This window comes from Diabrotica virgifera, chromosome 1 (assembly GCF_917563875.1).
Source record: "Diabrotica virgifera virgifera chromosome 1, PGI_DIABVI_V3a".
In the NCBI taxonomy this organism is placed as follows: domain Eukaryota; kingdom Metazoa; phylum Arthropoda; class Insecta; order Coleoptera; family Chrysomelidae; genus Diabrotica; species Diabrotica virgifera.
The window spans coordinates 249,871,599-249,892,952 of record NC_065443.1 but is presented as its reverse complement, the minus strand read 5'-3'; the positions used below and the strand labels follow the sequence as shown (position 1 = coordinate 249,892,952).

General features: G+C 35.5%; 1 protein-coding gene across 3 annotated transcripts in view; it reads right to left on the bottom strand.

Annotated features, from left to right (window-relative positions):
- The window catches only part of LOC114329087 (intermembrane lipid transfer protein Vps13), a 176,803-nt gene that overhangs the window by 73,516 nt on the left and 81,933 nt on the right, over positions 1-21,354 (bottom strand). For all 3 annotated transcript variants that reach the window (XM_028278099.2, XM_028278098.2, XM_050648580.1), the window contains exons 13-18: positions 20,661-20,902; positions 15,510-15,801; positions 5,141-5,367; positions 3,771-3,923; positions 856-1,314; positions 511-795 (exon numbers count right to left, since the gene is read on the bottom strand). In XM_028278099.2, the coding sequence (XP_028133900.2) occupies positions 511-795; positions 856-1,314; positions 3,771-3,923; positions 5,141-5,367; positions 15,510-15,801; positions 20,661-20,902 (1,658 nt within the window). The remainder of the gene's footprint in view (positions 1-510; positions 796-855; positions 1,315-3,770; positions 3,924-5,140; positions 5,368-15,509; positions 15,802-20,660; positions 20,903-21,354) is intronic.

Here is a 21,354-nt window from a genome sequence, read left to right as displayed (position 1 = left end):
TTGCAGCCGAAAATACGTACGCATCCTCTTAGTGAAATTATAGAGACCTGTTAATAATTTTATGAAAATAATATTCTATACTCTTTGAAAAAGTACTAAGAGGCAAAAAACTTTTTAAAACATTCTGACTAATGGTACCACAGTAATAAATTAATTCAAACGTACACAAATATTTGAGGAGGGGGGTTTAACGGAACAAAACCCACATAAAATTTTTATGGGGTGCAGGAATTTCACTGTTATTTTGTTAAGATGTTCCTGCCATAAGAATGCCACATATCCATTTTCAATAAAAAACCTCTAATAGTTCTCGGTATATTGGAAAAAATCAATTTTGATTTTGTAATTTCAAAGGGATGTAACCTTTTTATGTGCACATTTGTACTAAGGTAAGTTGGTTCAATCGAACTGTTTTTGGTCCCAGAATATCTGATTTATTACCTTTTTGTCACACCCTGTATATAGTTTGACATTTAATACAACGCTTGACATAACTAAGCTAGAACTCACCCTTTCATCAGTCAAGTTATGATGCAGAGAAATAGTGAACTTTTCCATTGCAAAGCTAAACTTCAGGAATATGTGAGGCTTCTGTTTGGTGGCTCCCATCCATATTTCTTTCGCAACATCAGCTTTAGTAGACACAACAGAAGCACTGGCGGTTAGAGAAGCAGCACCTGCAAGTTCTTTACTTTCTTCTACGGGGTCTTTTACGACAGCTTCAACTTTTCCTTCAGCCAAATTTCCGCTAAGGATTTCCATGATGCGCTGATAATCGATGTTGCCCATCATTATCTACAAAAAAAAAAACTAGTTTCTGAAGACGCCTTGGATAAGAAAAAGAGCAGTACTCACATGTATTGACGGTATGTTTCCTGATATATCTAAATCCGGGACAGACTGATACCAAGAAGCTGACAAGTTCCTCTTCACCGACAAATTCAAATTAAACGGTTCCAGCATGTAATATTCATTAACCAGCCCATAGTGTTCATCCAAAAGCACTCTAGACATCTTCAAATCTTTAAAACCAATCTTCAGATCATCTATAACAGCAGGATGACCTTCCTCGTTCTGGATGTCTAACGTCAGGAACTTATTTTCTAAAGTTATGATACCCATATCTAGTAATAAACTGTCGTAACTGTGTGAATTGATTGGTACCATGATAATTGGAGCTTTAACGATAACATTGAGGGATATTTTCGTGGCCTTTTTATATGCTTCTTTCATGTTCTCTCTGGCAGCTTCGGCGGCCTTTTGAGACGCCTCGACAATAGCATCTTGGGCAGCTTGGAACTGGTTTAAGAAATTCTAAAAGCAAAATAATACTGTTAAAACAATAACATACGGTTGAATGCTCGAATAGATGAATTTTACAAAACTAAAAGGCAGATTAAATCTTATACAAGTACTTTCGTTCTCACATCATCTTAAGGAGCATCTGAAATAATCCAAAAATAAAAAACGCTATTGTAGTGATAGAATAATCAGTCATGTTCTAAAATTCTTCTTGAAAATTATGCTCGTATAAATAAAAAACTCGAAGAAGGAATATATGATAGTCAGTTTGGGTTCAGAAACGGACTAGGAACCAGAGAGGCGTTATTTGCTTTGAATGTGATAGCTCAAAGATGCATGGATATGAAAAAAAGCATTTGACAAAGTAAAACATGACAAATTAGTTCAAATTCTAAAAACAAAAAACATAGCCAGCAGGGATTTACGAATAATAACAAACTTTTACTAAAATCAAAGAGCACAAATTGTAATAGATATCAAACCCAGTCCAGAAAATGAAATCAGGAGAGGTGTTAGGCAGGGATGTATTATGTCTCCATTACTATTATTTAATGTATATAGTGAAGCTATTTTTGAGGAAGCATTACTATTTCAAAGTGAAGGAATAACATAATTATTGACGGAAGATCTATTAACAACATAAGATATGCAGATGACACCATGATTGTGGCAAGCTCTGTTGAACAACTCCAATTACTACAAAACAAGACGAACAGTTTCTGTGAAGAATATAGACTTAAAATGAACATAAAAAAAGACCAAATACATGATAATAACTAAGAAAACAAATATACAAGCAAGCATACATTTGAGAAATGTACCGCTAGAGAGGGTTGACAAATACAAATACCTAGGAACCTGGATTTCAGACAATAATGATCAAACAACAGAAATAAGGGCCAGGATATAAATAGAAAGAAATGCGTTTGTAAAAATGAAAAGAATTCTCTGCAACCAAGACCTTAGATTAGAACTGATAAGAGCTGCAATATGGACTTGAAAGCTGGACCTTGATGCAAGAACACATAAAACAATAATTTGAAACGTGGTGCTACAGAAGGATGCTTAGAATAGCGTGGACACGGAAGAAAACAAAAACGGAAGTATTGCGAGAAATGAACAAAGAATACGAAATAATAAACATAATAAAAATAAGTAAGTTACAATATCTGGGACACGTAAGGAGGGGACAACGATGTGAAATGCTAAGACTGATAATACAGGGAAATATAAGAGGAGGAAGGAGTTTAGGAAGAGAGTCATAGTTGAAGAATTTAAGGTACTGGTTTAAATGCAGTTCTATAGAACTTTTCAGAGCAGCGGTAGATAGAGTAAAGATAGTGATAATGATATCCAACCTCCGATTTGAAGAAAAAGAAGTGATAGAAAAAGTGGAAAAACTTCGACAAGAATTCGAAGATGTTTATTAAAAAATTATAACGTATACTTACTTCGTAAATGGTTCCTGTCCTTTCGAATAACGAAAATATTCAAAGGGATATCTGACAAATGCTAACTGAGATGACTTTTTTTTAAATTACAGACAGTCGCCACAAGAATGAACTGGACATTCAAATACTCTATGGCAAACTGAACATTGACCACAAGTACAATCGACAAGTATAGGAGAAGGCAGGAGATGAAATAAGAAATAATGAAAATATATTAATTGCTTTATGTAGAATGCATAATCTAGCTCTCATACTCAAACCTGTCAAAAATAAACTGAGTTGTTAGTTTGGCGACAAATCTAGTGGACACAGAGTTTGAATGTAAGAACTAGGCTAAAATAATCTACTTGAGAGTAGTTAGTTTCCTATTTTAAAGGGCCCCTGCTAAGCACTAGGTAATGTATTTTGGGAAGAGCTATGACATTGAAAATGTCACAAAGAATATAACTAAATATCTCTTTTCTTACTCAGACTCTTTAAAGTTTTTACAATATTTTAGAATCGAAAATATTTATTTATATTGTTAAGGTATTGGATTTTGACGAGAGCTATGAATTATGCCGACAAGTTTATGTGGAATTTTCAAAGCCATAGCTCTTCCCAAAATCCATTTACCTATAGCAATATTATAGAAAAGAAAAAAATTGACATATGAAATTAAAATGTTTAGAAACGAAAAAATGTTTAAGGAGCAGTGAACACGTTATGTGCGATCTGGCATCACAACATGTAGATTGGTTTCTGCTGTTCTTTAAAGATCACTTCGCGTCTTGATTTAATTGGCAGTGACTCTCAGTTTTGAATTTGCCTTTTTTTCACCACAACTGTTAAACATTTGTGACACTTTTCTAAGTGCAGTTTCTCGCATGATTCATAAGCATATGTTGTATATTTTGTGACATATAATTTTGTATTGTTATCATTATAAAATCAAAATACCAAACCTTATAATATTTTCAAAGATAAAAAAATATCGAACGATGTCAAAAGCATAAGAGAGCTGTATATTTTACTTACCAACATGTTGGAGACATACCAATTCATGAATACAATTCGGGATCTTCCCAATTGTACTGTTATGTCCATATCAGGTAGGTCTGTTTCAACATCTTCGTTGTTGTTCATCACAACTTGTGCCGACAGTGTGTCACCTTCCAATCGAGACATAATCTACAAAATATAATTAGATTCAGTTTTTACGATAACTTTTGGAAATCACTAAATTATATTTTTTCTAGAGGATAAGGTTAACAGATGAACAACAGCTTTTTCGTGCTGGAGGATTGTATACAGAGTAGTCACTAGGGTATAATAGACCAGCATTTCTACGTCTGATTGATTTGAAGAAAGCATTTGACAGCGTAAGATTCAAAGATGTAATCCACCTTCTGTATAATAGAGAAGTCCTAGATATCATGAAAACTATTGAAAATATCTACCGTAACAAAAATGGGAAGTCAGAATAGATGGACACCTTACAGAACCTATAGATCTAGACAGCGGAATAAGACAGGGAGTCTTGTTAAGTCCTTTGCTCTTCAATTTAATCATAGATGAAATCACCAAAAACGTCAACAAATGAAGAGGATACAGAATGAAAAATAAAGAAGTAAAAAAATAGTCTGCAAAGATTAGCCTACAGATTTAACATAAGAGCAAACGAATTCAATAGGAATGATAATCTCAGAAAACTAAAACAATAGTAATCTGCAAAGAACGAATCAAATATAAAATAGAAATTGATGGTCCAATAATGAACAAGTAATGGAAATAAAATACCTTGGAATTACACTGTCCAGCTGCTGATATCTGGACAAAGAAGTGAGAAATCAAGTACAAAAAGCAAATATACTGGCAGGATGTCATAATGACACTACATAGCGAAACCGGCATACTAACACTGAGATGAAGTCAAGAATTTATAAAGCTAGTGTAACACCAATATTGACATATGCATTAGAAACAAGACCCGATATATCCACAACACAAAGACTACTGGAAATGGCAGGGATGAGAGTACTGAGAAGAATTACAGGAAATAAGCTGAGAGATCGAAAGAGAAGTGAAGACATTAAAAGAGAATGTAACGTACAGTGTATAAACGAATGAGCACTAAATAGAAAAAATAATGGAATAAATACATAACCAGAATGGGAGAGACACGTGTGGTCCAAATGGCAAGAGATAAATCACCAATCGGTAGAAATATAGGCCGACCGGGTTACAGATGGAGTGACAACCTTCCATAGATGTATCAATCCGCCAGTAAACAAGCAGAATTGCTTATACGTTTCTTCCTTTAGGAATATTTTTAAAAAATATGATATAATACAAAATATACATAACTGGGTGAACCTATAACAATATATAATTCTGTTAATACTTACCAGTTCGTGCACACTTCGTTTGTTCAAATCCATAACAGTCATGTCGCTGAGAGTGGCATTTACTTGTGTATAAGTGTCCTTTACTATAACAGTTGCGTTGGCACCACTGATAGCCATTCGAGATACATCTGTGGCGTCTGTAGCGATTTTAAGTGAAACTTCCTTCAAGGCGGCGCTAATCTTGAACTTAATAGTCTGAACGGTTACCTTCTTGCGTTTCGAGCGCTCTAAAAAAAGAAAACAACTGCATAAAATCTGCAACATACTATTGGAATGCATAAGAATTAAATTCGTTGAAGCTGTGAAAGTTAATGTGACATGAGTCCTGAAGAAGCTGACAGAAGACGACTACCACAATACTGTTCGAACGATCAAAGATTCGCAATCATAAAGTAAATACATAGGTATAAGTATAATCTAAGGTCTGTTTCAACTCGTCGAAAAACCGTACAATCTACGGTAACGCTTCTGCGCAATAGATAAAATGCGTTCCAACTGAAAATGGACCGTTCATCGTACCGTCCCTTTGTCGTTCCAACTCATTTGTTTCGTAATCGTCATTTAAGTACCCGATCAAAACTTATTACCATTTGGACTGACCTGCGCATTAATAGAATTATACAGTACCTAGCTCCAAAAATTCTCATTTTAGTTCAAGTGGTCGTTTTATTTTGATTTCCTTATGAGGTTAAGTCTTTTCAGCCGTATTATATTATTTCTTGTTCTATTTATCTATCTATAAGCGAGATTTCTACAATCTCGGCTGCTTCTCGCATTTCGAACGCCATCGTTTTCTGTCTATCCATTCGTCTTCTTTGGAATTTTTTCCTAGACGAATCGACGTAATGTGACTGAATATTGTAGAGTCCCTTTCGTCTTCTTTATTCGTCGTCTCCTTTCTTAGAAATTATAAAAGGCAGAGATTAAGGATGTTACCGGAAAGTGGTTCCACGAGAAGTTTCAGATTTATTGTTTAGATCTGGGACTTCTTATTTCTCTTTAACAGTGTCGCTACCGAGTGTTCGATACGCAGAATTATTTTCATAATTCTGCTTACATAGGCAGCTTGGTTTCGTTTCGATTCAGAGGTGTTCATGTAGCACCACTGAAGACGTCTGGAGAGACAGAAACGTACGTATCGGAATGGTGCATCACCTCTGAACCGAATTGAAACATAAGCTGTTTTTTAATAAGAAAGGTAAAGTTTTCAATACTAATAGCAACATTAGTAAGATTGGGCTAATATTGGGGTGTAGAGCTAGTTCGCGTCCGTAGTAGAATACTACACGTGCAGCCTGGGCAATGCTAAATGAACTAGCACAGCGGTTCTCAATCTTTTTGTGTCATGTACCACCAAATACTTTTTATTATTTTTGGTACCACCTAACTGAAATACATATATAACTAGGTGATCTAATTAACTATAATAGTGGTGCTGATTTTGGCTGTTTTTGCGTTTTGTGTACCACCTCAAAAAATGAAATGTACCACCAGTGGTACATGTACCACATATTGAGAACCGCTGAACTAGCACATACTGGCAGTCAGACAATCCTTAGGATCTCCTGACCAAACAATACTTCCAACGAAAGATGATAAACAAAATAAACGGCCCTTGTGAGGACCGCACAACCAGACCAATCGGACCTATAGTTCGAATTTACCATATAAACATAGAAGGCATAAACTATGCTAAAAGCCAGTTTCTATCAAAACTATTAAAAGAGGACAACATTGACTTAGTTGCTATACAGAAAACCCACTGCGAAACAGAGGAGCAACTACAAAAAAGGGGCAAAATACCGGGCTATGAACTATTAGGCGCAACTTACCACCGAACATACGGCACAGCCACATATCAAAGAAGATATTGAAAATGCTTCGCTAATCTCTACTTCCAATGATGACTGTATTTATAATGTGGTCACAAAAATCGCAAGCATTACCGCGTCCAACATTTATAAGCCACCTGCTACGTCTTGGCCAGCCCAAGCAATTGAAGTACATCCTCACCCTGCTGTATACGTTGGAGATTACAATAGCCATCATGAACAGTGGAAGTACAAAAAATAGTGATGCGAATGGGAATGCTTTAATAAAATGGACAGAAGACGAACGCCTGTACCTTTTGTTTGATGCCAAAGATCGACCAACCTTCAGATCCGCGGCATGGAAGCGGGAATACAACCCCGACCTATGCTTCGTTTCGACCGACAACAAAGACTTACTTCTAGGGGCTTCACGAAGAGTTCTAACTAATTTCCCACACAGCCAACATCGACCAGTAATAATAGAAGTAGGGACGCAAATCCCTTTAATTAGTTCTATCCCACGTCCAAGATGGAATTTTAAAAAGGCCAACTGGATTGACTTCTCTGCGGATCTGGATAAATGCCTAGGGTGGATTACACCTAATATCAAAAACTACCACAGATTTGTTGGTGCCGTGCTAAGTGCAGCCAAAAAACACATACCAAGAGGCTATCGCAAAGAATATATCCCTGGCTGGTCAGAAAATAGCGAGGAATTATATTAGAGCTTTCTTGAAACTAGCGACCAAGAAATAGCGGATGAACTACTTTACAGCCTAGACGCCGCTAGAAGCCAAAAGTGGACCGAAACAGTAGAAAGTCTAAACTTCCAGAAATCAAGGAGACAAGAATGGTCATTATTAAGAAAATTAGGGGGTGGTGTCCGTACGAAATGCCGAGAGACAGCCGTAAAGCCAGAGACCGTAGCATCACATATAGTAAAAACATCCAGGGCACCAGAGGATAAAGCACACACCATCTACGTATAAAGAGAACTTAAAACTTTAAAACATGTAGCCACAGAAACGGAGCATTCCCTCCCCTTCACCAGCGAAGATATATCAGAGGCTCTTAAAGACGTTAAGCCAGCAAAAGCACCAGGATTTGATAATATTCACCCTGAATTCCTAATAAATTGTGGCAAGTATACAAAAGTTTGGCTGGCTCGATTTTTCACAGACATCATGGAAACTGGAAATATTCCACAAGAACTAAAGCGCTCTAAGATAACCGCCATACTAAAGCCAGGCAAACCCGCCGACAACCTAAAAAACTACAGACCAATTGTGCTTCTCTCTGCCATCTACAGACTATTAGAGAGGCTTATATATAATAGAATCAGCACAGAACTATTCCAGGTGATCCCAGTCGAACAAGCAGGTTTTCGACCAGAACGAAGCTGCGCGGACCAGGTAATGTCACTCACCACCTACATCGAAGCGGGATTCCAAAGAAGACTTAAAACTTCAGCGGCATTTATTGATCTCTCGGCAGCTTACGATACAGTATGGAGCTAGTGCCTCATATACAAAACTCTCCGTGCAATCCCCTGTAAACCAATACCACGCCTAATAGATAGCATGCTCAACGACCGAATGTTTCAGGTAGTGATGGGCATAGATGTCAGCCCACCAAAGAAACTCAAGAATGGCCTACCACAGGGGTCAGTGCTCTCTCCACTACTATTTAGCTTATACTTAGCAGATATGCCGGAAACACAATCAAGAAAGTTCGGATACGCGGATGACTTGACCCTCACTACACGATGCAGAACACTAGAAACAGGGTGGGGCATTAGTGTGACAAAGTCCAATTACTCGTTTGTCGTAAGAGATACGAAAAAAAGTTATTTAGGTAAAAATTGGGGCACTGATAGGACCATAATTTAAAAATATTTTCAAATATACAGGGGCGTGCGTATTGAGAGAGTGACACAAACTTATGTTTTTTTAAATGGAACACCCTGTATATTTTTACATTTTCGGATTCTCCTCCATGTTTCCATTCTTAAAATATATGGTTTTCTAATATTATACGAGGTAGTTTAAAAGATAATTACGATTTTTTGGTAATTTCGTAGCAACATCTACACCCTGTAGAATTGTAGTGATTTGACATCAAATATAGTCTACTACTGTTAATCATTAACAGTATAGCGAAATGTTTAATTTTAGTATACAGGGTGGGTCGAAACTCGGAATGAGTATTTTCTGAGTTTTCTTAAATGGAACACCCTGTATTTTAGTATTATAATGAAATGATATTTTATGGTACTTTTTTATTTCTTAATCATTCCCTATACCTAAGTGCTTTAATTTGTAAGTTATTCGTGATTCTTAAAGCCAAACATTAATTGCAACAAAAATTACGTGAAATTTTATTAGGAGGCCGTGAAAATATCCAATCAAAAAAAATTTTTCGAAAAAAAATACATAATAATCTAGTCTGGTCCTTAATTTATTACTGTTGGATGAGATATCCAAATACATTCGTAGTTAAGGCTATGGGTACATAATTCGCAAATATTTTACGTGTATCCCTACTTTTTCTGTCTTTACACGGCAAATTACGTGTAGTAAAATTCACACTGGTATGGATATGTAAACATTACTATGTCATTCTACTTGAAAATGTCATCATTAATTTAAAGAGATGGGTTTTGAATGTTCTTGGATAACTGTTATTTTTATAATTGCAAATTATTAATTCAACTAATAAATGTGATAATTTTTTCACTAACTATGTATTCAGTGATTGTAATAATTTATTTGTACAACAAAGACTAATAATACTCAATCGAGAAAAGAGGAAAAGTGTTAAAGTGATTTTTTAATAATATATTGTTATGGAACGCTTACAATTTTGAACATCTTTAACAACAAAATACTTAGAATATATTATCCTGATGTATTCTCTGCTTGGATCTTCCACAAATAATACACAATAAATAACTTTTTATTAAGTTCACGTCTTAAATCAATTATTTATCAAATACACTATATATCAATAATATTTAATCAATAACTCAACATATTCCCGATGCAATGTCAAATATTTAAAATTGTCACTGATTGTCAGTGTCTGACTGACAATATATGCTGACAATATTATATTCGGCTGAGTGCGTTGTAAGACAAAGATAAATTTGGAAAATATTACCACGGCATTGTGTTCATTTTTTTCGAATCCTGAAAAAACCAATAAATATTTTTGAAAAATTTAAACGCAGAATGAAAGACTAAATTATTACCGAGGGCCGAAAGTCCCTTAGAATAAATAAAAAGTTTATTTTGAAAGATATATTTAAAATTAAAAATCACACTAAATTTTCTCTTAGTTTTTCACCCCTGTAACTTATTAAAATAAACATTATAGAAGTTCTCAGGGACTTTCGGCCCTCGCTAATAACGTAATCTTTCATTCTGCGTTTAAATTTTTCAAAAATACTTATTAGTTTTCTCAGGATTCGAAAAAAATGAATCCCCATTTGAATAGCATTGCAGCCGAAAATACGTACCGATCCTCTTAAGGTTGTTGGTGCTTAAAATATTAATCAAACATACAAAATTCTCCCTAGTTGGCTATGACACAAAATTTGCTTAAACATTTGACATTATACTTAGTTCCAGTTGATATGTTACCATTACTAATATTAATTTTTCTAATGAGGAACTAATTAAAATGGCTTTGTGCTAGGAGAGTATAACAAAAATGAGCTACTTGCAATAAAAATTTATCATCAGCAATTCCCTTATAGACGACAACCAAAAAGAGAATCTTTTGAAAGTATACTAAAACGGTTTCAACAGACTAGATACTTAGATTGTAAGAACGGTTGTACGTACTAATATGCAGATCCTCAGTGACACTAAGGATTACATTTAATTCCTCTTTTCTTCACTTACAATAGTTTTTGTTCGATCAGATTTATCATAATCTAAGTGTCCAGTCCGTTGAAACCGTTCTAGTATATTTTTAAACGTTTCTTTTCTTAGGTGTCGTCTATTAGGGAAATTCTGATGAAAAATTCTTATTGCTAGCACATTTTTGTTATACTCCACTAGCACAAAAATCTTATTAATCAGTTCCTCGTTAGAAAAATTCATATTAGTAATGGTAACAAAGCAACTGGAACTATAAAAATAGTATAATATCAAATTTTTAAGGAAATTTAGTGTCATAGCCGACTAGGTAGAATATTGTATGGTTTTATTAATATTTTGCGCACCAACAATCTTAACTACTAATTTATTTAAGGTTTGTTCCAACAAGAACTTTTGGACGGTCCAGAAACCGTCACGAAACTACTTGTACCGCTTGTTGTGCGCATGTTCGTAACCGTATCGCCCAGTTATCGTCCGATGACGGTAATCGAATGATAAAAACCAAAGACGTATGCCGTAGATATATTAATATTATGTGACACATGACAGAAGCTCGAAACAAATGACAATCAATCAAAAACCCTATTGCCCAATTACTGAAATAGTCATCACGAAACCGTCACTAAAAGATCACAATTCTTGTTGGAACAGTGGGAAGGACGATCCGAGGACGATCATATTTTTGTTGGAACGGATTTTGTTTACTGCGCAGGAGCGTTACCGTTTCGTGACGGTTCTCGGTCGTGTTGGAACAAACCTTTAGATATCTAATCCAATATTAATAAATCAAGGATAAGGCCAGATTATGATGTATTTTTTTTTCGAAAAATTATTTTTGATTGAATATTTTCACGGCCACCTAATAAAATTTCACGTAATTTTTCTTGCAATTAAGGTTTGGCTTAAAGAATCACGAATAACTTACAAATTAAAGCACTTAGGTATAGGGAATGCTTACGAAATAAAAAAGTACCATAAAATATCATTTCATTACAATACTAAAATACAGGGTGTTCCATTTAAGAAAACTAAGAAATTACTCATTCCGAGTTTCGACCAACCCTGTATACTAAAATTTAACATTTCGCTACACTGTTAATGTTTAACAATAGTAGACTATATTAAAAATCGTTTGAACGTAAAATAAAAATTTGATGTCAAATCACTACAATTCTACCGGGTGTAAATTAACAAAAAAACGTAATTATCTTTTAAACTACCTCGTATAATATTACAAAACCATATATTTTAAGAATGGAAACATCGAGGAGAATCCAAAAATGTAAAAATATACAGGGTGTTCCATTAAAAAAACACAAATTTGTGTCACCCTGTCAATACGCACGCCACTGTATATTTGAAAATATTTTTAACTTTTTTTCGTATCTCTTACGACAAACGAGTAATTGGACTTTGTCATACTAATGCCCCACCCTGTATATTGGGCAAATATTTTCGCAAGTGGCGACTTCAACTAAATGCATCCAAAACAGAAGTTAGTTGCTTTCACCTGAACAATAAACTTGCTGGAAAGTAACTCAACATACGGTTTGAAAATACCACACTTACCCACAACAAAACACCTAAGTACCTGGGCGCAACACTAGACAGAACGCTATCATTTAAAGAGCATCTAACAAAAACTGCCCAAAAGTTGACTATAAGAAATAACATCATACAGAAGATCTGCGGTACCACCTGGGGAGCATCGGCTTCCACTCTCCGCGCTACTGCCTTAGACCTTGTTTTCTCGACCGCTGAATATTGTGCTCCAGTTTGGCTACACAGCACGTAAAAAAGGTCGACACTCAGCTGCACAGCACTATGAGGATGATAGCTGGTACAATTAAATCAACTCCCACCCAATGGCTTCCAGTATTAAGTCACATCCCACCTCCACATTTACGACGAGTGGACGCACTTACACGTGAATACAAAGAGATCATGAACAATATAAATCTGCCGATCCACCAAGATACCGAGGATGCACGAAATACCCGTCTCCGCTCTAGAAAACCACCATTAAAAACGGCAAGAATGATACATGAGGAGTTCAACATCATGAATGCATGGTCCCAAGAATGGAACGCATGGCAAAATAACATGCCCTGCATTACCCACAAGCCACCAGGTTTTGCTCTTCCACGTAAAACATGGTCCACTCTAAATAGGATCCGAACCAGACATGACAGATGTGCATACATGCTACATAAATGGGGAAAGAACCCGTCTCCTCAAGGTGACTGTGGGGAGAACCAAACCATTGACCACATTATTGAAAAGTGTCCCTCAAGATCCTACAATGGTAGCCCTGAAGACTTCCTGTTTGCAACTTCAGAGTCAAATGATTATAAATATATAAACATTCTCAATGATTATATTAATACACTTGATGTTTGTTTGTAACTATTTAAAGTTTGTCATATACAAAAATGAATAACCATTTTCAATTTCGTTTCAAAACGAAAACACAGCCGAACCATATTCTAGTCCAATCAGAGAGTGCGGCAAGCACCCCTACCGGTTTCGAAACTTATTAGTCTCTCATCAGGATGCACATATGCTGCTCTCCTCGATCCAACCAAAACAAACCCCATCGTGCAGTCCCGGATTACAACGAACGAAATGGCATAGATGCCCTAGCGGCAACTGCTAGCAAAAAGACTAAGTTTTCACTCTAATGGCATATAAAACAACATAATGCTATTCTATATCCCACCAGAATGAAAACAATGGGAACCTTCTCTGGTTACACCTCCGAGGCTTCTACAATTTGCAAGCCATACGGATGCTGAGACTAAGGAAGATGAGGGAATTCTACAATTTACAATTCACGTCCCATCTGCTCAGCGCGGTAAAGTTCCAACGAGAATGGTTCCCTTCATACTCCACACAGAGTAAATCTAAATCAAAAATGAATAACCATTTTCAATTTCGTTTCAAAACGAAAACACAGCCGAACCATATTCTAGTCCAATCAGAGAGTGCGGCAAGCACCCCTACCGGTTTCGAAACTTATTAGTCTCTCATCAGGAGGCACATATGCTGCTCTCCCCGATCCAACCAAAACAAACCCCAGCGTGCAGTCCCGGATTGCAACGAACGAAATGGCATAGATGCCCTAGCGGCAACTGCTAGCAAAAAGACTAAGTTTTCACTCTAATGGCATATAAAACAACATAATGCTATTCTACATCCCACCAGAATGAAAACAATGGGAACCTTCTCTGGTTACACCTCCGAGGCTTCTACAATTTGCAAGCCATACGGATGCTGAGACTAAGGAAGATGAGGGAATTCTACAATTTACAATTCACGTCCCATCTGCTCAGCGCGGTAAAGTTCCAACGAGAATGGTTCCCTTCGGGTGCTGCCTGCAGGCAATCGAAAAGTGTATAATGGTGTACTCGGTCGAATGCCTCCTCGAAGTCGATGAAACAAACATAAACGTTCTTTCGGAATTCACAACTTTTTTGTAATAGAACGCGCATACAAAATAGTGCTTCTCTAGTTCCTAGACCATTTCTAAATCCAAATTGCTTATTACCCATTCTAGTTTCGCACAGAAGGAATAATCGGTTTTGTATAATACGTAAAAGTATCTTAAGTGTGTGTGACTCATCAAAATATTAAAAATATTACTAAAAGATTTTTAAATTGAAAACTTATTGGTCCATTTCCCTGGTGACGCCTCCAAGGCTTCTACAATATGCAAGCCAGATGGATGCTGCAGTGAAGACAAAAGGGAAGGAATTCTACACTATGCAATTCATAACCCCCGTCTGCAGCTTGGTAAAGTTCCAACGAAAAATGGACCTAGTTACTCTATAGGAGTAATACTAATATAAAATAAAAATAAAAATGTATACCATTTTTAATCAGTTGCAATGCGAGTGAAAAATAAGATTGTTGTGCCTTCGCATTGCAACTGAATAAAAATGGTATACATTTTTTATAATAGTATTACTCCTATAGAGTAACTAGGTCCATTTTCCGTTGGAACTTTACCAAGCCGCAGACGGGGCTTGTGAATTGCATAGTGTAGAATTCCTTCCCTTTTGTCTTCACTGCAGCATCCACCTGGCTTGCATATTGTAGAAGCCTTGGAGGTGTCACCAGGGAAATGGACCAATAAGTTTTCAATTTAAAAATCTTCTAGTAATATTTTCCAATATTATTAATATTGCTATTAGGATTGAAAACTTTACCTTTCAATTGCCAGATGACGCTAGTCACCTAATCCATACACGTCAGTTGCAATGTGGGGATAAGCTTTCATAGTTGGTCACTTCTAGTATAGATCAGCAGGACTGCGCTCCGTATTCTAAGTGAAAATTAAGATTGTTTTGCCTTCGCATTGCATTTGAATAAAAATAGTATACATTTCTATTTTTATTTTATTTTTTAATATTTCATTTTACTCATATTTTGAGTAGACGGAATCAACTTTCGTTGGAATTTTTTCCTAGACGAATAGACGGAATTTGATTGCATATTGTAGAGTCCCTTGCGTCTTCTTTATTCGTCGTCTCCTTGCTTTATAAATTGTAAAAGGTACAGACTAAGGATGTTACCAGAAAGTGGTTCCACGAGAAGTTTCAGATTTATTGTTTATATCTGGGATTTCTCATTACTCCCAAAGTGTAATCATTGATGCTCATTTACAAAACTTACTTTTAATTTCCTTCGGCAGTTCTTCGGTGAACTCTTCGGCTATCGAAGCAAGTGTAGAAAGTCCAGTCGCTAATCCTGGCGCTAATCCAGGCGAGTGTATGGTGGCAATTCTGTCCTGGGACGTTTTGACTTCGGTAGCTTCAGCTATCCGCTCCTGGATCTCGTTTCCGAATTTCATCAGGGACAGGAGACCTTCTTGGTGAAGTATTATATTCAAAACTTCGAAATTTAGAAGAAGACTGGACTCGCAAGATTTGTAGGTGGAGTAGAATTCCGGACATTTGGTGTCGACCTAATAAAAATAAGTTAAGGAGTTTAAAAAAGTATAAAGATATTTAATTAATTTACACATAATATACGATGCTAAAAAAGTGATAACGATGATCTCTCTCTCCCATGGCGCTACAGGCTAGAGCCCAAGTCAGGCCCTGGCCTCCCCTAGCATCCGCCTCCAAGTATCTCTGTCCCTGGCTGCTCTCCTCCAGTTATCCATCGTCAATGTCTCTTTAGCATCGGTTCTCACTTCGTCTATCCATCTCTTCCTTGATCTTCCTACTGGCCGACGTCCCACCATAGTTCCGCTAAGCGTTCTTCTACCTGTTCTGTCATTATCCAAGTATGCTTTGTTAGCAAGCATTATCCGTTTCAGTATTTCCTCCTACTCACTGCAGTCCTCAAGTAGGTATCTGTATGTGAGCAGTTTTACTATGTACTTCTATATTAGCGTTTTATATTTTCAAATTCTGCAAGTTTCGTTCTTACCTTACTCATATTAGGACTTGAATTTTATCTACGTTGACGGCTAGCTCTATTTCTTTCGAATTTTCATCAAGCTCCACATAAAGTTGTGTGATATGTTTGGCTGTTAGTCTCATCAAGTTTACATCGTCTGCGTACATTACAATCTGCTTAGACTAAACAATAATTTTTTTGGGTTTACAGACATTTTTCTTATCACATTCAATACACATATTAAACAGAGTCGGAACCAGCCCATCTCCATGTTTTAACCCTTTTGTTAACTGGAAGGGATCTTTCAATTGATTTTGAACTCGTACTTGCGCTTCTGTGTGAGTCATGATGTCTTGAAGTAATTCTACCAATTTTCTTGGTATACCAAATTCTTGCATAATTAAGTAAATTTTATCTCTGTTTATGTTATCATAGGCTTGTCGAAAATCTACAAAGATTTGGTGGATACATACAGGGTGGGACATTAGTATGACAAAGTCCAATTACTCGTTTGTCGTAAGAGATACGAAAAAAAGTTATTTAGGTAAAAGTTGGGGCATTGCTGGGACCATAAAAATATTTTCAAATATACAAAGGCGTGCGTATTGACAGGTTGGCACAAACTTTTGTTTTTTTAAATGTAACACCCTGTATATTTTTACATTTTTGGATTCTCCTCAATATTTCCATTCTTAAAATATATGGTTTTGTAATATTATACGAGGTAGTTTAAAAGATAATTACGTTTTTTTGTTAATTTCGTAGTAGTATTTACACCCTGTAGAACTGTAGTGATTTGACATCAAATTTTTATTTTATGTTCAAACGATTTTTAATATAGTCTACTATTGTTAAACATTAACAGTATAGCGAAATGTTAAATTTTAGTATACAGGGTTGGTCGAAACTCGGAATGAGTATTTTCAGTTTTCTTAAATGGAACTCCCTGTATTTTAGTATTGTAATGAAATGATATTTTATGGTACTTTTTTATTTCTTAAGCATTTCCTATACCTAAGTGCTTTAATTTGTAAGTTATTCGTGATTCTTTAAGTCAAACATTAATTGCAAGAAAAATTACGTGAAATTTTATTAGGTGGACGTGAAAATATTCAATCAAAAATAATTTTTCGAAAAAAAAATACATCATCATCTAGCCTGATCCTTAATTTATTAATATTGGGTGAGATATCTAAATAAATTCGTAGTTAAGATTGTTGGTGCGCAAAATATTAATAAAAACATACAATATTCTACCTAGTCGGCTATGACACTAAATTTCCTTAAACAGTTGACATTATACTATTTTTATAGTTCCAGTTGCTTTGTTACCATTACTAATATGAATTGTTCTAATGAGGAACTGGTAAGATTTTTGTGCTAATGGAGTATAACAAAAATGTGCTACTAGCATTAAGAATTTTTCATCAGAAATTCCCTGATAGACGACAACTAAGAAGAGAAACGTTTAAAAATATACTAGAACGGTTTCAACGGACTGGACACTTAGATTATGATAAACCTGACCGAACAAAAACTATTGTAAGTGAAGAAAACAGGAATTAAATGTAATCCTTAGTGTCACTCAGGATCTGCATATTAGTACAACCGTTCTTACAATCTAAGTATCTAGTCCGTCGAAATCGTTTTAGTATACTTTCAAAAGTTTCTCTTTTTGGTTGTCGTCTATCAGGGAATTGCTGATGATAAATTTTTACTGCAAGTAGCTCATTTTTGTTATACCCTCCTACCACAAAGCTATTTTAATCAGTTCCTCATTAGAAAAATTAATATTAGTAATGGTAACAAATCAACTGGAACTATATAAATAGTATAATGTCAAATGTTTAAGCAATTTTTGTGTCATAGCCAACTAGAGAGAATTTTGTATGTTTGATTAATATTTTAAGCACCAACAACCTTAACTACGAATGTATTTGGATATCTCATCCAATATTAATAAATTAAGGATCAGGCTAGATTATTATGTATTTTTTTTTTCGAAAAAGTATTTTTGATTGGATGTTTTCACGGCCACCTAGTAAAATTTCACGTAATTTCTGTTGCAATTAATGTTTGGGTTAAATAATCACAAATAAATTATAAATTAAAGCACTTAGGTATAGGGAATGCTTAAGAAATAAAAAAGTACAATAAAATATCATTTTATTACAATACTAAAATACAGGGTGTTCCATTTAAGAAAACTCAGAAAATACTCATTCCGAGTTTCGACCCACCCTGTATACTAAAATTAAACATTTCGCTATACTGTTAATGATAAGTTACTAAGTACTGTTAATGTTAGACTATATTAAAAATCGTTTGAATATAAATAGAAAATTTGATGTCAAATCACTACAATTTTACAGGGTGTAGATGTTGCTACGAAATTAACAAAAAAACGTAATTAATTTTTAAACTACCTCGTATAATATTACAAAACCATATATTTTAAGAAAGGAAACATTGAGGAAAATCCAAAAAGGTAAGAATATACAGGGTGTTCCATTTAAAAAAACATAAGTTTGTGTCATTCTGTCAATATGCACGCTCCTGTATATTTGAAAATATTTTTAAATCATGGTACTATGTGTGCCCCAACTTTTACCTAAATAACTTTTTTTCGTATCTCTTACGACAAACGAGTATTGGATTATGTCGCACTAATGCACCACCCTGTATGTCGTGTCCCAGGCTTTGTTCTCAGGCTTTAGCTAATATTTGTTTTAAATTGAGTAGCTGGCCAATAGTAGACCGTCCTGGTCTGAATCCGCCCTGGTATTCTCCTATGATTTGCACTGTGAAGTGCACCTTCACCTGAGTACACCTTATAACTCACACTGAGTAAGAATACGGCTTTATAGTTTTTGTAGCTGAGTTTATCTTCCTTCTTGTGGATTGGACATATAGTTGCTTTTTTCCAATATCCTGGAATTTTTTCTGCGTTCCACACGTCTGTTATTAGCTTAAGCAATCAGAGCTTATCTATCAGAGTGTGTTCTCCAATTTTAACAATTTAAGGTGATATGTCAATACCTAGGTCTTTATTATTCTTCAGTGCTTTAATGATATCCATTGCTTCTTGTCTTGTGGGTGGGTATGTTAATCCATAACTCCGCTTCTGATATATCTCGAAATCCTGTATGTACTGCATGGGCTGTGTTTCTTTGTACTTGCTCTGTTAGCAGACCCTCTAAACTCGAAATAGTTTTTCCATCCTGCTTTTATTGCTGCATGGTCACTGATAATTTGTCCTTCACTACTTCTAAAAAGATTAGTGCATGATTTATATCCCTCTCTGAGTTGCTTGAGGAATTTATATGCTCCTCTAGTGTCACCCTGGTTAAAATCATCCTCAATTCTTGGTATTTGGTCGTTTTCGTATGTCCTTTTCTTTCTTCTGGATATTTTGTCCGCCATTCTTCCTTCTTCAAAATTTTCGCGGTTTTCTCGTATTCTCCTTTGAGTATACTGCACGTTTTTAGCCGTTTTCCAAGTTATTATTTTAATCATATTGTAACGAAAGAGAACTCTTAACCGACCCCCGTATAACGGTACACAACTCGAGAATGACGCTATCGAATGTTCGAGGCGGCGAGCGGCGGCATAGGGGTAAAGAGTGTTCGAGAACGTACCTCAAGTAGGCGTGGCGAGCTGATAGCTAGAGATAAGCGTGGATTGTTCCAGAATAACAGCTGGGCTATAAATAGGAACGGATTTTGTAAATAAGTTTAGTTTTAGCTAGAGTTTGTAAAAGAAAAGTTGTACCTATATGTAAATAAATTAATAAAGTCGTATATAAATACGAATCGCTCGTTTTATTACAATAATCTATTCTTCTCGCAATCGCTTTTCTATTTCTGGATTTTTCAGGTTGTCCAGGTTTATTTTTTTTAATCCAGTTTAATTTGGTCTGTATGTGTTTGTCCTCTACTCCCCTTAGCTCTCGTGTTTGCCCGTCTTCTATCTATTAAAATATGGTCTATCTGGTTGGTTGTTTGACTATTCGGTGAGAGTCATGTAAATGTCTCGTTTAGGAAAAAAGTTTGAACTTATGATCATTCCCTTGCTATCAGCAAAGTCTATTAGTAGGCTTCCATTTTCATTAGTTGTATCATGGAGGCTATGCTTGCCTGCCGTTCCCATGTTTCGATTTCTTTTCCAATCTTAGCATTCATGTCCCCGATAACGATGATGACTGAGAGAAAGATAATAAAAGCGATAAATTGATATAAAAGATGGAAAAAATTATGACAACGGTAAATATTACCAATAAAGATGATAAACTAGATAAAAACATAAAATATAAATTATCATAAAAAAGTGATACAAATGATCATGGTGAAATTTCTGTAGCACTTGCTGTTTCTACATTGTTCGCTATTGTATATTATCTGGAATACAGTTCTGACTTACCTGCATGAATTCAACTTTAAATAACGAACAATCGTCTTTACAGTCGCCCCTTGGCGTCTCGATGATGTTTATTATCTTGGAATCCCTTTCCATCTCTAGAGCTATACCACCCAGAATCAACGAGATGTCTGTGATGTACGTTTGCTGCTTCAGGTCGCATTTTATCGTGTCAACTCTGAACTTAGCTAGCTGATGTGCTGATTCAGCGGTTGTGCCTTGTTTGTTTATAACTACAGAGAGCTCTAGAAAAGAAAGAAGTGTAAACATGTGAATAAGAATGTAAAAATGTGTTGCTTTAAATGAAATTATTCTTCTGTGTCTCCAAAACGTTGGTAATGACGTCACCCAGGTATATTTTAGGTTAGGTGTGGGTTTGGATTAAAAAAAACTACGTAAGAGAGGTACCTCTAGGAATAATTAAAACGATCAAAAATATCTACCAGTACAACCACCGGTACAAGAGTAAAAGTAGAAGAAGAACTAACTGATCCAATTAAGGCTGGGAATAGGATAAGACAGGGGGAATCATCGAGTCCTCTATTGTTCAACCTGATCATGGATGAAATAATAAAAAAGTAAGAATTAAAAAATGATACCAAATTGGAGAAAAACAACTTAAAATAATCTGCTATCCAGACGATGTAATACTAATCTCTCAAAGTGAAGATGATTTACAAGGTATGCTGCACTAATT